This window comes from Trematomus bernacchii, unplaced genomic scaffold (genome assembly GCF_902827165.1).
Source record: "Trematomus bernacchii unplaced genomic scaffold, fTreBer1.1, whole genome shotgun sequence".
In the NCBI taxonomy this organism is placed as follows: domain Eukaryota; kingdom Metazoa; phylum Chordata; class Actinopteri; order Perciformes; family Nototheniidae; genus Trematomus; species Trematomus bernacchii.
The window spans coordinates 14,456,187-14,471,111 of NW_022987714.1; the positions used below are offsets into that span (position 1 = coordinate 14,456,187).

Consider the following 14,925-nt stretch of genomic DNA (forward strand, 5'->3'; position numbering starts at 1 on the left):
GCTAGGGTCATTGTTGGAAAATGCAACACATGGTAGGACAATGACATTGGAGTCTCAAACACTTGAATCAGATTTCTTCAATTAAGCTTGCAACAGTGACCCAGCCAGAACCTTTGATGAACTGCATCTTGTGTTTTATAGATTTAATTTGAAAATAAAGTTCATCATTTTAAATTGGCAATTTACATTAATTTGATTAAATAAAATGGGCAACTGAAAAAACATGTTTTTGAAAAGGTGTTTTTGTTTAAGTTTAGGATATTTTACGTATGTAAATGCGATTAACTGTTGGTGTAATTCAGCTCTGATAAAGAGAAGATGATTATTTTAGGGGCGGACATAGCAACAGAGAGTGATGGCGATGAGGGGGGACCGCAAACAGCTGGAGAGAGGCTCCGAGCTGCTTTTATTTTGAAGGTAGGCTGTATTTATGCGTGTGTGTGCAGTTTGAATTGATTGGAAGGAGCTACAGGTCAGCCCGTTGCGCACATTACGGCACACACAGACAGAGCGCACCCCAACTGCGTGGATGGACGGAGCAACTTAAGGACTTCCCTTCCTCACTCTTAAGGCACATTTATGATTGGATGCCTACCGGCTCGGCTTTTCTTCTCATTTATCAAGGGCTTTTTACAACGTGCCAAAACTGAGCGGATATTGCTTTTGCGCATCACGGGAGCTGGAACAAAAGGGACTCTTCAGGTGCGTGTGTAGCCATATGTGTGTGAGTGTGTGCGCTCCTGGGTCTACATTTTTATTTTCCTCTTGCTCTCACACGTGTGATTTTGTGTCTGGCGCAGGGAGCTGGTAGCCTTTACTTGTGCAGCAGAAGGTACTTTCACTTTCGTGTTAATGTTTTATTACAAGCGGCTTTCCATTTATGGGGTGATGATATGGTTCCACTGGTGAAATAAACCGTGCTGCAGAGCCTGCAGAGAGTTGTGCGACCAGCAGCCACTTAATAGAGTTTCCTGAAGCTATATAGACCATGAAGTATAAGATGAGAGCTTAGGCTATGATCCCACTGCCTTACAATAAGAGGACCGCTAGAATAAACACCCGCGTCAAACAATTCCAATACACCGAGAGTGAACGTTGGAGGGAAAGAGTGCAGGTTTCACAATTTGGAGTTGTGCAGCTCGTTGAAATGACTGAGACACCAACCTTTTAAGAGCTGCTTGAAACAGGTGTTGATTAGATCAGTATAAAATGCGGCTAATAAAGCGTAAATGTAAAGACTCAGTGGGCAACATGGTTTCCAGCCTATACTGTAACTGTTAAATTACAATAGAAGGACCTATTCCCTAAAGTAAGACTATACTTCATGCAATCAAAGGTAGGCCTACTTCACGCTTTCCAACAAGCTCATTTGTCCAGAGCCAGTGAGCATTTTCCCGTTAAAAATTCGTATAAAAACTGACCATTGCCCCTCAAAAAAGGAGCTCAACATCTTCACATTTAGACGGTTTCCCTATAAAAACATCCATCCTCTCTACATTGTGCTTTAAAAAAGCGTTTTGTCTTTTTGCAGCCTCACTTAGAAACCCCAACCACATTTCCCATCTGACTGCCCTAATTGATAAGGAATCAAAAGTTCACATTGGAAAGCGATTTAAACGGCATCAACATATTTAAAGCTCTGTTAAACTAAAAAAAAGCAAACTGTGAAAACGCTCTTGGATGGCCACAACTACAACTTTTATGCATAGAAACAACCGTTTTTAAAGACACATAAAACAGGATACTGCAAGTGTATAGGCTACAACAAGAACAATTTTCCCTAAACACAATGACAGAGTAATAAAAACACATAATTATTGCAAGGAAAACAAATAATGAAATATAGTAGGCTAGTCTAAAAAAATCTCCCTTTCCAGTGTTTTTTGTGAAACACATCACCAGGTGATCCTCCCACCCCCTTGCTTTCTGTAGTCTAATTATTTTCCGATATGCAATACGCAACCCGCACCGGAATGGCCATAAAGAGATAACGCAATATATCCCGGCCACAATTATCTAATTTGTGGCTCGATATAAACGGCACAGCTTGAGCCTGTAACGCATGCGCATTACACCACCAAAACCAATTTGACTTTTAGAACTGCTCTGCATTTGATTTGCTTATCTTCTTTTTCGAAGGACACAGCCTACTGTACACGTCCACATTTATGACATTTGATATGCCAGTGCAACTATAAACTACTATAAACTATAAAGACATACCTTCACACTGATCAATATGGGCTATTAGTGTTTCCCTGTGTTTTCCTTTGACTTTGTGCACTTTCAGAGCAAATTCTAGATCTCTGTAGAACTCTGTGCTCTTGTAAAAAAAATTGTGCTTTTTACAACTGAACAAATTATCAAAATGATTCATCAAATAAGTGTTTTTTTACACATTGATGTTGTAATCGCGTTTTGGCTTTAGAAGTAGAAGAGGGAAAATCACTGATTTGCCAACTATAATTTAATGTTGATTTTCTATTGGAGTTAAATGAGCATTTTTCCAGGGTATGCAACACATGCAGATATTTCAGCTGGGGTCAGGTTCAGGTTTAGAACTAGGAAGAAGATTATACATGCAATGTTGGATGGATAAGGTCAAGGTCGGCAGGATTTTAGACTGTTGGCGGCTTAGGAATACTGAATAAAGCCACAGGTGTTAAAATGATCTGGTGCTCCCAGTAAAAAATGATGACACCTCTTCCGGGTTTTAGGACGCGTCACTGTGGCACTCTATTGGAGAGTAGTCAGATTTATGCACACATAAACACACGTTTGATTCCCTGAGTTTAGCATCCCCCCCTCCCCCCCCCCTTGACAAAAAAACTAAAAACCTTGACATATTCAGATCCATGCTAACTAGCCTATAACTACTCTGCCTCCATCCTCTCTGCTGTACCCAACATGCCTTGTGATTTATTCAGAACATTTGCACCCTCTTTAGCCTTCGGTTGCAGATTGGTGCTTTCTAGTTTTCTTATTTTTCTAAATTGAGCACTTCAGCTCAGCCTGACACACTGCCTCTATACATGCATAAAGCCTTTTTCAAAATGTTGTAATTTATTGTTATTTTCCAACAACTATAGCTTTCTCCAATTCTTCGTGAGATGTCCACACATGATGTAATTAGAACCTACGCACGGTTTGATTTCTTCCGGCTGTGAACCCAACAGTTGGATTTAGACATTTCTTGATCCCTACACATTGGCTGCCTGCCACAAAGACTTAATTGAAACTGTGGAGAGCTGGAAAGAGTTTGACAAAAGATAGATGAAGTTGGGGGGTATTAAAAAAAGAAGAGGAGGGAGGTCTTTTAATTTAGCTTAAATCTTTTAAGTGAGTTTTCCAAATCATTCACATTAACCAGTGAATATATAGCCTTGCTCCTATGTGTTTTCTGCTAAAACATGAGAAGCATTCTTGAGCGTTGCTGGATTTGACTTGAGATTCAAACTTGTTTTTAAACTGAAGGAACGCGATGGGTGTGTTGCTCTGTAAGTCTCTGAATCATGTGGGGAATGCCTGTGCTCTCCCTGAAAGCTTCTAATATTCTGCTCAACGGGGATAGACACATATTGGAAACACCTTTAATATGTCACGTACTCCAGTAAGACACCACAAACGACAGCCTCCAAAAAATCCCAGAAAGGACAAACTCTCTGAAGGTGGGAACTTGATACATGTGCCTTTTATCTTGATGGTCTTTATGATATGTCTGCTGCCTGCTGTGAAGTTGCACTGAGCTCAAGAGTTACATCTGAAATGACCTTATAGTTGGTCAGTCGGTGCAAGTCTATATTTTGGAGGGGATAGGGCAGACATATTGTATAAATTAGGGGGGTGTTGTTTAACCATATATGTGAAGATGATGCCTGAAAGTAGGTCCGAGTTTAAAATGTGCCAGTGAGGCACTAGATCTTATGCTACAAAATCATAACTGAGAAGAAGTGACTGTAAAGATGGAAGCTGTCTGTGCTCAGTTGAGTTACATGTAATTATCTGCACTAGGGCTGCTCGATTATGGCAAAAATCATAATCTCGATTATTTGGGTCAATAATTGATATCACGATTATTAAAAACGATTATCCATTTACTTTGAAAACATCAATTTATTGGAGAAAAAAAATGTGAACAGTATGTTTTTAACAGTTGATTACCCTGAACTTTAAAGGTAGGGTAGGTAAGTTTGAGAAACCGGCTCGAGATACACTTTTTGTTATATTCCATGGAATGCTCTTAACATCCCGATAGCAATGAATATCTTAAGTGCTTTGACAAAAAATCCATAAAAAAATTTCATCTGTGGAAGCCGTAGTACTGTAAAAAACACGACCAATCATTTTAGCCGGCCCGGCTAAAATAACTGGATGGCCTACCTGCCTGTCAGCCTTCCATCTGTGCACAAACTTATCTCGTGCCCTCATTGGTCATGTGCGCGTTCGTGTGTGTTGGAGGAGGGGCTCTATAAGGAAGTGGCAGATTTTCTCCGGTTGTGTATTTTCAAATTCTAGCGATCTCGAGCCGGTTTCTCAAACTTACTTACCTAAAAAAAAAAAAAAATTTGAAAAAAGAAAGTAATAATAATAATAAAAAAATTATTGTTTTATTTCGATTACGTTGTTTTCGTAATCGTTGCAAGCCATAATCGTAATTGCGATTAAAATACGATTAATTGAGCAGCCCTAATCTGCACTGGCGCTTTGCAGATTGCCTAGTTTAATTAGTCATGTGCCACGAATGGACACCAAGGCCTTGAGTGATTTCCAGTTTGTGGAGTAGTTGTTGCCTCAATGGTCCACTGAAACACTGAAATTCAAAGTATACTGAGAACATACATGAGATTTAGGTTAGGTAAATTCTTAGTTGAAATATTTATTTCCAAATGTAGAATTTCGGGTTACTAATTACAAGGTTGGGCCTTTCTTGGATCAGGGATTACGATTTACCAGGAATGCTGAGATTGTACTGTGCAGATGTACAGTAGATATCAGCTGAAAACAAATAGAAAGATAATATGACAGTCTCACTATAGTGTAAGAGCGCCTCAGGATATCTGTAGAAAGGATCTCACACACAGTGATTCATCTGCGTCTTTCCAAATTTCCTCACACCCTTGTCATGACTGGAGGTGTTTTGAAGATGAGTTTGAATGGATGCAAGTGTGGTCACAGCTAAGGACTGAGTAGTTTTCCCCCCTACACCTAACATTGTAGTTCTGTTGCCAACATCTGAATACATTTTTTTAGCTTTCACTTTAAAGCTTTATAGGATATTTTTGGTCCGTGTGACGCAGTAGTATGGTGAAGATAACCATTCATAACGCAGATTTAATCGGTTGATAACATTTAAGATAGGTGATTTTTTATTTTCATTTACAGACTTCACCTTTCAATATGTTGTAGAAGATATACAGTATCATATATTTAATATGCTGATATAGCCTTTAAAATAAATACTTTTAGTATAAAGCACCACTGTGCAGTACAGTACTGCCTTACAGAGCCATTATGATTGCTGAAGACTGAGAACCCCCCCAAGTGCATAAAACCAAACTTTTAGGAGTTTGCCGTTGTTCCTTTTTAATTTAAGAAATGTTCAGGCTTGAACTCATCAGTGGGGTGGACTGCCAACTTTTGAATCCATCAGTTCTATCATTTGCTTATTGTGTTATCCTTGCGCCTGACTGGTTTTGTCTCTTGTTTCAGTGAACATCAGGGAGCAACAGAAGTACAAGAGCCACACAAACCAAGATCTGTCTGCTGGAATGTTCACGATGCTCAACAATGAAATGAAGACCTAAAGCCAGATAACCCATGTTTGACCCACCGAACACAGACTGAAGAGTTGCAGACACCAGTGTTGTGTGCGTTGCTGGCCCTGTGTGTGTGTGTGTTTACACACTGTGCTGAGATTAAAGCACTGTGGAGTCGGGAACTTATGTTCAAGAGCATGGTCCAACTGTCCACCTCAGCCTACCTGCTGGGAGGCCTTTTGGGTAAGACACATATCTCATTGTTTGTGTGTGTGTGTGTGTGTGTGTGTGTGTGTGTGTGTGTGTGTGTGTGTGTGTGTGTGTGTGTGTGTGTGTGTGTGTGTGTGTGTGTGTGTGTGTGTGTGTGTGTGTGTGTGTGTGTGTGTGTGTGTGTGTGTGTGTGTGTGTGTGTGTGTGTGTGTGTGTGTGTGTGTTTGTATGTGCAGTGGCCCATGCCACCATAATTGGCACTAAGCTGTTTTTTTGTTTGGTTCCCTGTGTAAAAAATGTATGTGTATGTATCGGTGCGATACATCGTTTGCAGAAGCTGATTTCTTTCAAGACTTTAGGGTAGTTTTTTCAGTTTTCCAGTTCAAGGGTCTAAAGGGTCTTAAATATAATGTATTTATAGCTAGTACTGTTGCAGTCTGGTCAGTGACCCAAACAGACTATTCCTAAATGTGTTTTGGCAGCAGTTGATACCATTGTTGCATAAAGTCAAACACTGGTAGTTTGAGAACTTTGTGGCATAGCCATTTGACAATGTCCCTATATGCCGTGAAAGCAACATTTTTCTACTGTACAATATGCTTATTTTTAGGTTGACCAACGTATGAGAATAGCAGGTTGCTTTTAAGAGAGGCTGCTTGTTTCGCCATCATGTAGATATTATATAACAAATCCATGTATTGGTACAAAAATACAATTGTGGACATTATCGATTAATCTGCTGATTATTTTTACATGAATCAATTCATCCTTACGTTAAGTATTAAACATGAGAGACTTGTTGGCATTTCTGAATAAGACAAATTACACTTCATTGCAAATTGAATCAAACTACGTCTATTTTAATATAAGTAGCTATTGTAAAACAGAGAGTCGGCTCAGATATTGGAACCCCACAAGGCTGGGCTCCCCTTATAACAAATCCTCACTCTAAATGATTTCCCATGGGAAGTTCAAAAGGTTTCACTCACAGGGGTCTATCACTGAAGTGTACGATGACTCAACACAAACCTTATGCAACCCTAAAGAAAATCAAGGCACTTATTCAAGGTACAAAATATAATAATAATGAAATGATTAGGTATTACATTTTATTTTACACATGTTTCATCACTATTTATCTATCATTACAGGTATGTCTTATGCTGCAGCCACACGAGAACTGTAACGGTCGTATCCGCTACAGTTCTCTATCATATAGACGGTTCGGCCACACAAGGCCGACATGGAAACGCAGAAAACGATAACGATAACGAGAGATTACGTATGGTAACCCTTGTTATATAAGCACAGGCGGAGCCCTCTACTGGACTCTATGGGTACTACCCCTTGATCATATCATGCAAGCATTCATCCACTGAGACTTCTATAAATGTAGCCGGCCCCGGGGCAGGCCTACCTGAATGCGCGCGCATCTCACCGTATAAAAGGAGGCCTCGCCTCCTGACTGTCATCCTACACCTCTCTTCAGCGAGCAGCATAGGACAGACAGTGCCCCGAGTAGAGGGATCCGCCTGTGCTTATATAACAAGGGTTACCATACGTAACCCCTTGTTGTATCTCTCACAGGCTCTGCCCTCTACTGGACTCTATGGGTACAGTGGGCGGAGCCCCGATGTATACACGCGCTGTCGTCCAACAACACCGTTCCATCCCACTGCCCCTGACCGGCTTTCTGGTTAGCAGCCGCTGCACCGCACCCTCCTTTACCTCGGTTGTGACCGTGGAGAAGTCTGGGCCGCGGCTGACAGAGCACACTCCGACGCGCTTACCTCGCGAAAAGTGTGCTCAGAAAACAGTGCTGAGGGTTCCCCCCCTCCGCCCATAGGCAGACGGAGAGAGTCCCCAGCCCTGTATGGGCTCACTGTGCACCACCTCTCCCGAGTCTCTAAGTAGCACGGGGAGAGCGCAAGTGCCCCATGTCCCCCACACTCAGACACTGACCCCGTGCAGAGTGTGTGTGGACTATAGTGTGGAGGGCTCTCCCATTCTGCCCCTAGGCAGGCGAGGAGAGCCCTCCAGCCCCGTATGGGCCCATTGCGCACTACGCCCCCCCGGGACCCTCCAGAGGGCCCGGAAAAAAATTAGGCGCATTACGCCCGGGGAGGGGGTCAGATGCCCACTGACCCACAGCCCCCCCCCCCCCCCCCCCCCCCCCCCCCCTCCTCACCAGTCCTGTGTTGCCCCAGCAAGCACAGACGATGAGAAAGAGCCAGACATGTCCAAGAGATAAAACCTTATGAGGGGGCCTTGACCAAGACGCCGCCGTGCATATGTCCTCTACACTCACGCCGTTGAATAAGGCTGTTGACACAGCCACAGCCCGTGTAGAGTGTGCACGGATCCCAGGCGCTTATTGGACAGAGCTTTCCCGGTCACCCCGCCCCCAAAGCACACAAACAGCTGTTCAGTGCGTCTAAGGGCAGCCGTGAGCTCCACATAACATGCTAGCGCACGCACCGTGCAGAGGAGGTGCAATTTAGCTTCCCTGGCCCCACCATGGGGTGGAAGACTAAAGCCCCCTAACTGAATAGCCCTCAACCTGAACGCACTCCTTAGGCTCTTGGGCACAAAGGAGGGGTTCGGCCTGAGTGTCACCCCGCTCTGGTCACCCCGGACCAACAAGCAACTCGGGTGCACCGATAGAGCGGTTAACTCGGACACTCTTTTGGCTGACGTTAAGGCAAGTAGCAATGCTGTCTTCCACGGCAGTGCTTTCAGGCAAGAGAGCTCCAGAGGCTCAAATGGTTCTGTGACCAAAGCCTCGAGCACCAACGGTAGGTCCCACTGCAGGGCGGAGGCGTGCACTACAGGGCGCAGCCTCCTGACCCCCTGTAAAAACCGCAACATCAGTGGCTGACTAAAGGCTGACCTGCCGTCAAATCCCTCATGGCAGGACGAGATGGCTGCTGCATACACTTTCACTGTGGAATGAGCAAGCCCTCTGTCCACCAGTAACTGTAAGTAGGACAAAATAGAACCCAACTCACAAGATAGGGGCTCTATTCTCCGCTCCTCAGACCATCGCTGGAATCCCAGCCACTTCGGCCTGTAACAGGCTGTGGTGGATCCCGCTCTAGCTGCCTGGATAGACTGAATAACTCTGTCAGACAATCCACCCTGTCTCAGCCTGTCCCTCTCAGGAGCCAAGCCTGAAGAGGTTGGCCCAGAGTGGGTAACGCCCCGATTGCACCTGCCTCTTGAGACATCGCCCCCCAGAACTGGGGAATCGCTCAGGGCTTCATCCGTCTCATCTCTGAGTACCACGGCGCCCCGACGCGGTCCGGAGCCACTAGGATGACTGACAGACGTTCTCGCCTCACTCTCCCCAGGAGAGGGAGAATGAGACGCAGCGGTGGAAAGGCGTAGAGCAGCTTTCTTGGCCATGGCTCGTGTGCGAAGGCGTCCACCCCCAAGGGCGGATCGTCGCTCAGAGCCATGGAGAACCACAGGGCACAGTGGCTGTTGCGCCGGCTGGCGAACAGGTCCACCTCTGCTCTTCCGAACTGGGCCCAGACCTGCTTCACCACCTGCGGGTGAAGCGCCCACTCGCCTGGCAGGGGGCCGCCCCTCGACATGAGGTCGGCCCCCCTGTTCTCCTGTCCCGGGATGGAGGGAGATAGCACCACCTCTGAAGCCCATAACCACAATTTCTCCGCTGTGGTCAACAAGGTGGCGGAGCGGACTCCGCCCTGCCTGTTGATATAAGCCACTGTGGTGCTGTTGTCGCTCCTGACCAGTACATGTCTCCCCTGAATTAGGAGTTTGAAATGCTGGAGGACCAACACTACTGCCCGCAGCTCTAGGAGGTTGCTGTGCCGTGTTTCTGTTAGAGACCAGCGCCCACCTATAGCTCTCTTCAGGCAGGTCCGTCCCCATCCTGTTCTGGATGCGTCTGTGAACACTGTGATGTAGGAGGTCACCCGTCCCAGTTGAGACCCCCTCCGAAGGTGATCCGTGGACCCCCAGAACCGGAGGTTGCCCTCCACTGAGGGGGGGATGGTCACCAGACGTCGTTTGTGCCTCTTGGGATCTAAACGCAGGCTGGAGAACCACCTCTGCAGGCGGCGCATATGCAGTAACCCGAGCGGGACCACAACGTGAGCAGCCGCCATGAGACCCAGTCAGCAGCTAGTCAAAGCTATCACTGTTGCCCCCTGTCGCAGCCTGCGAACCGCCCGAAGCAGGGACGCACGTCTGCTCTCTGACAGGGTGGTGTGCAGCGCGCCTGCATCGAGCACCACTCCCAAATACAATGCCTGTTGGTGAGGTACGGGGGTGCTCTTTTTCCAATTGATCGTAAAGCCCAACTTGGTTTGGTGTAGGATCAATCGTGCTGTGCAAAACATTGCCCGTTCCCTGGACCTGGCCATGACTATGAGGTCGTCCAGATAAAAGAAAAACTCTCATGCCATGGGCACGCAGCGGCTGGAGCGCTGTGGCCACACATTTGCTGAACCTGCGTGGGGATAGGGAGTAGCCGAACGGTAATCTGTTGTACTCGTAGGCTGTCCCCTTACAAAACGCAGATACTTTCTGTGCTCTGGAGCAATTTCTACATGAAAGTACGCGTCTTTCAGGTCGATGGTGGTGAACCAATCGCCCGGCTGCACTAGCCCCAGTAATTGTTTTATAGTTAACATGCAGAATTTTCTGCAGGCAATGTGCCGATTCAGGCTGCGGAGATCTAGAATAGGTCTGAATTCCCCTGTCTTCCTGAAAACCAGGAAGTACATGGAATAAAGACCCTTTTCTCTGTGCTGAGGGTGCACAACAGACACCGCCTGTTTTTGCACCAGGGCCTGAATCTCTGCAGAGAGGAAACCGATCTCCTCCTGGGATGTTAGATTTACCTCTCGTATGCCTTTGAATGGAGGCGGGATGCTGCAAAACTGGAGTGAATAACCCTGCTTCAGCGTCCTGTCCATCCACTTTGTTAACACACAGCTGAGTTTCCATTCCCCATAACACTGTGTTAGGGGCGGGGCCCCAGCTATAAAGCTGTGGTACTCTCTGGTGACCCGTTCCGCCGCAAAACTCCCCGTGAAGGGAAGCTCTGCCCATGGAGGGTCGACACAGAAAGGGCCGATTTTTTACTGAGGTCCCTGAACGCACCGCCGCGTGCTCTTGTGTGAGCGTGCGGTCCGCCATAATGTCCCCTTTACCCTTACGGTAAACTGCATTAATCGGAGTCTTTACTCTAGGCGTAGTGTGTTCCCTGACAGTAATACGCCGGCCATAATGCCCCTGTACCCGCATAGCGCCTTGATAGCATTTCCTGCGGTTTATCACTCTCATCATGCGCATGCCCACTAGCTACCTCCTTTACTGGAGTTATAACTGGGGCAGCGAGTGGGGAATTTGTACGGTCAACATTATGTGTAAGTGTAGAATTGTGGAAACAAATGACACTCAGACTTGGATACATATCAACTTCATTTTTGTTGTGATCTGTGCATCATACAGGGAGGAGGCGGGATTCAACCTCGCGTCCCGGGTGGAGAGATTCTCTCCCCCCGCCGAGACGCTTCCTCCCACCCGGCCGCTCTCTGCTTCTGCGGAGCCTGCCGGGGTCGGGCAGCCCTTCCCCGTGAGTGCCGGTACACCGGTTCCACGGGGTGGGCCGAAGAGGTGGAGGGTGCCACGGGCACGGGAGCTCCGTGCCGGCGCCTCTCCCTTCGTCTCACCGTCGCGAAAGTTAACCTCTCTTTGAAGAAAGTAATCACAGCATTTAATTTATATAATTGTTGTCCTTTGGTCATGTGTAAACACCAGTGGCGAGCCGTGACTTTTATACCTAGGCCCTCTGACCCCCCCCTTCTCAAAAAAAAAAGAAGAGTTATTACGTCACAGCGTATACTTCAGCGGAATATCAAAACAACGGCCCGGGTGCAAAACGCATCAATGACAGCGACCCTCTACCACACAAAACAACACCATTTATATAAACACCTATCATGACAGGGCACCCACAGCTAAGTAACAATTAAAAATGAATTAAGTCGGCACGGCGGCCCACATTGAAAATGACTTAGGCCTACCTTTGATGATCAAATCACTTAAACACAAAGTCCATCCTCCTGTCCTTTTGGATGAAGCACTTGATGGCGGGGTCATGCAGCTGATCCTTTGTCACTCCAATTTATCATTGTAACTCAATCTTGAAAATGACTCGGTTAATAATTTCGCAATGATGTCATCACTATCACTGACATGAGCCATCATGAACGAACGTATGCTAATCATAAATCTATCGATCATAAATCTATCGATTAGATTTATGATTCGAAAATTATAAAAGTAGGGTAGACATGTGGATATTATCCGGCTGAACAAAACGTGCATTTATCTAACAGGTTCGTTTTCCACAGACCTTATTTCGAGCTATTTTCCAAAAATCCTAGGGAGAAATCCCATTGCTTTTTTGTAAGATGCAAGCCCCCAGGAAGTGCGCAGTACTCTGAGGAAAATATTTGTTGTGGCCAAACGGCGGTACTGCTGGAAATACTTTTTCTCATTGACTAACATTGGGAAAGAGACGTCTGTAAATCGTTGGATACTTTTTTTTTAACTAAATAAACTACCCAGTATGAACATTTGTATAGCCCTTATTAAAAACATTCGGTCCTCAAGTTGTAAAATGTGCTAATAACGTTATTCTGAGAGTTATTTTCCTCTGCATTATGAACGCGGAACTAACCCACGGGACCGCGCCGCCCGGCACGTTCATGTGACGTGTTCAGTACTACATGAGTTTTACCTTTACCCATGGATGCACAATAACGAATGAGCGCAGCTTACTTCCGGGTTTTAGGACGCGTCACTGCACCTCTCTATAACACACATGCATAAACTTCACAGCGGGCGGAACTTGTCATAAAGTCCGCGAAAATAAAGCCACCCATTTAGAGGGAAGATATGATTGGTCAATTGTACTGTCATTTGACATTACTCTCTCGTTGAGTTACTATAGCTGGCCCTCTGTGAATTTACAGCAGGACCACCAATCAGCTCCTGTCTTCACAGTAACTCGCAGAGACGAGCTTCTTTAATTTAACCCTTCACATTCAAACAGAAACTGAACAGGCCGATTCGAAGGATTTATTTATTTGGAAATGTTATTTTAAATACAATTAAATCAAGTTATTTTTGTAAAACTAATGAAAAATATAACTAACAAAATATTTAAAAAAAAAACATTTAAAAAAGAAAGTTTTTCCTTTTAATGTTTTCAAATATTATTTTTTAGAATATCTTAAAAAAAAGGGCCCTGACAGCTTGCCACTGGTAAACACTGTTTTTATTAAATAGCAAAATAACACCGATTTGTCCGTGATTCCAATAGTGTTTTCAGATCAAAAATTGGGATCTTTCGTTTTGCAACATTTCTGAGAGGACTTTGTTTGCACATCAGGTTCTACACAGATTCAGGTGTTTTCTTATATCAAAGTCTCTTTAGTGACATTGAGAAGCCTTAAGCTATGACCTTAGTTTTGCTGCAGGCTAGCAAGTCAGAAAGAGCCTTAAGCAGTCTAACATTTTATTTCCTAATTGTTTGAGAATAAATACTGTTAAGACAACTGACGAGATTAACACAGATGACAGACAAATTCATCTGAAACTCAGTAGGCTGTTGTGCTAGACCATTTAAATGACAACCTTTGCCCCAGGACATGAGTGAGGGGACAAGGTGTAGACAGCTTTACTGAGGAATTGAATTCCTATGGATTCGCTTACTTGTGTCTCATCTGTGCTTTGGTCTGAAAGATCAAGGGACACAAATCAACCTGTTAAAACAAAGCCACAGACCACCACTCATCCTCTCAGAACCACTTCGGGTAACAACCGAAAAATCTGCATAAAGATTTCTGCCATAACACAAACATGAAGATAATGGAATGTGCCCAGTATTTGAAAGTGTAACAGGTACTCAATTTCTTTAGGGTTAGGCTCAGGGTAAGCAGTGTCCTGGTTCCCCTTGATAGTCCAGTCTTTGCTGAAGAAACATAAAATAGCTGTCCACACTGCCAGTTAGGGCTGTGCGATTATGGCAAAAATCATAATCACGATTATTTGGGTCAATAATTGATATCACGATTATTAAATACGATTATCCATGACTTTGAAAACATCCATTTATTGAACTTTAAAACAAATACAAATAATCATTTGAACAGTATCTTTTTAACTGTTGATTACCCTGAACGTATAATTCAACTGAAAAACCAATACAAAAATAAATTAAATAAATGATACATTTATATTTACATTTAAATAAATAATATCAAAATAATAAATACCAATAAACAAGATCAACAAATATTTTGGAGCGCACTTCCACAAGCTACTAAACATATATAAATATGATAAATACAAATAAATTAGACCAAAATTAATTAGATCAAATATGTTGCAGTGCACTGTCACAACCTAGCAAAGTAAAATAATTGTTTTTTCCGATTATGTTGTTTTCGTAATTGTGGCAGGCCAAAATCGTAATTGCGATTAAAATACGATTAATTGCACAGCCCTACTGCCAGTGCTTTTCAACTTGATGGAGTGCCAATGGAGTAGAATTACATTCGTTTGTCACATACACAAGTATACAAGGCACAATGTGTCAAGACATTTTTTTGTTCCTAGCTCCAGAAAGCTATAGAGAAATTAAATTATTAACAATAAAAATTAGGTAATGTTAATGGAGTTAGTCACTGTGAAGTCTGTTCTAACCTCAGGCCAGAAGACAAAGCAGTTGAGGGCTTGTCAAGTTTGGATTAAATCCAAAGTGGCTGACTAAGAGAAAACAACGCCACCCTGGCCTTGTCCTTCCAACCGTTGGAAGAATACTTTGCCGGGAAAGAGCTCCTGTTATCAAGAAGCTCAAAATCAGCGAAAGCAAACCCCAATTCCAGGGCTTTGATCTTGCCGATCAACAAACTTT

The 14,925-nt window shown here is 44.3% G+C and overlaps 1 protein-coding gene across 1 annotated transcript in view; it reads left to right on the plus strand.

The window, feature by feature from the left end:
* Nucleotides 1–490: 490 nt before the first annotated feature.
* The window catches only part of il34 (interleukin 34), a 35,969-nt gene continuing 21,534 nt past the window's right edge, over nucleotides 491–14,925 (plus strand). Inside the window, exons 1-2 of the mRNA XM_034141923.1 lie at nucleotides 491–702; nucleotides 5,710–5,999. Of these exons, the coding sequence (XP_033997814.1) occupies nucleotides 5,942–5,999 (58 nt within the window). The 5' untranslated portion in view covers nucleotides 491–702; nucleotides 5,710–5,941. The remainder of the gene's footprint in view (nucleotides 703–5,709; nucleotides 6,000–14,925) is intronic.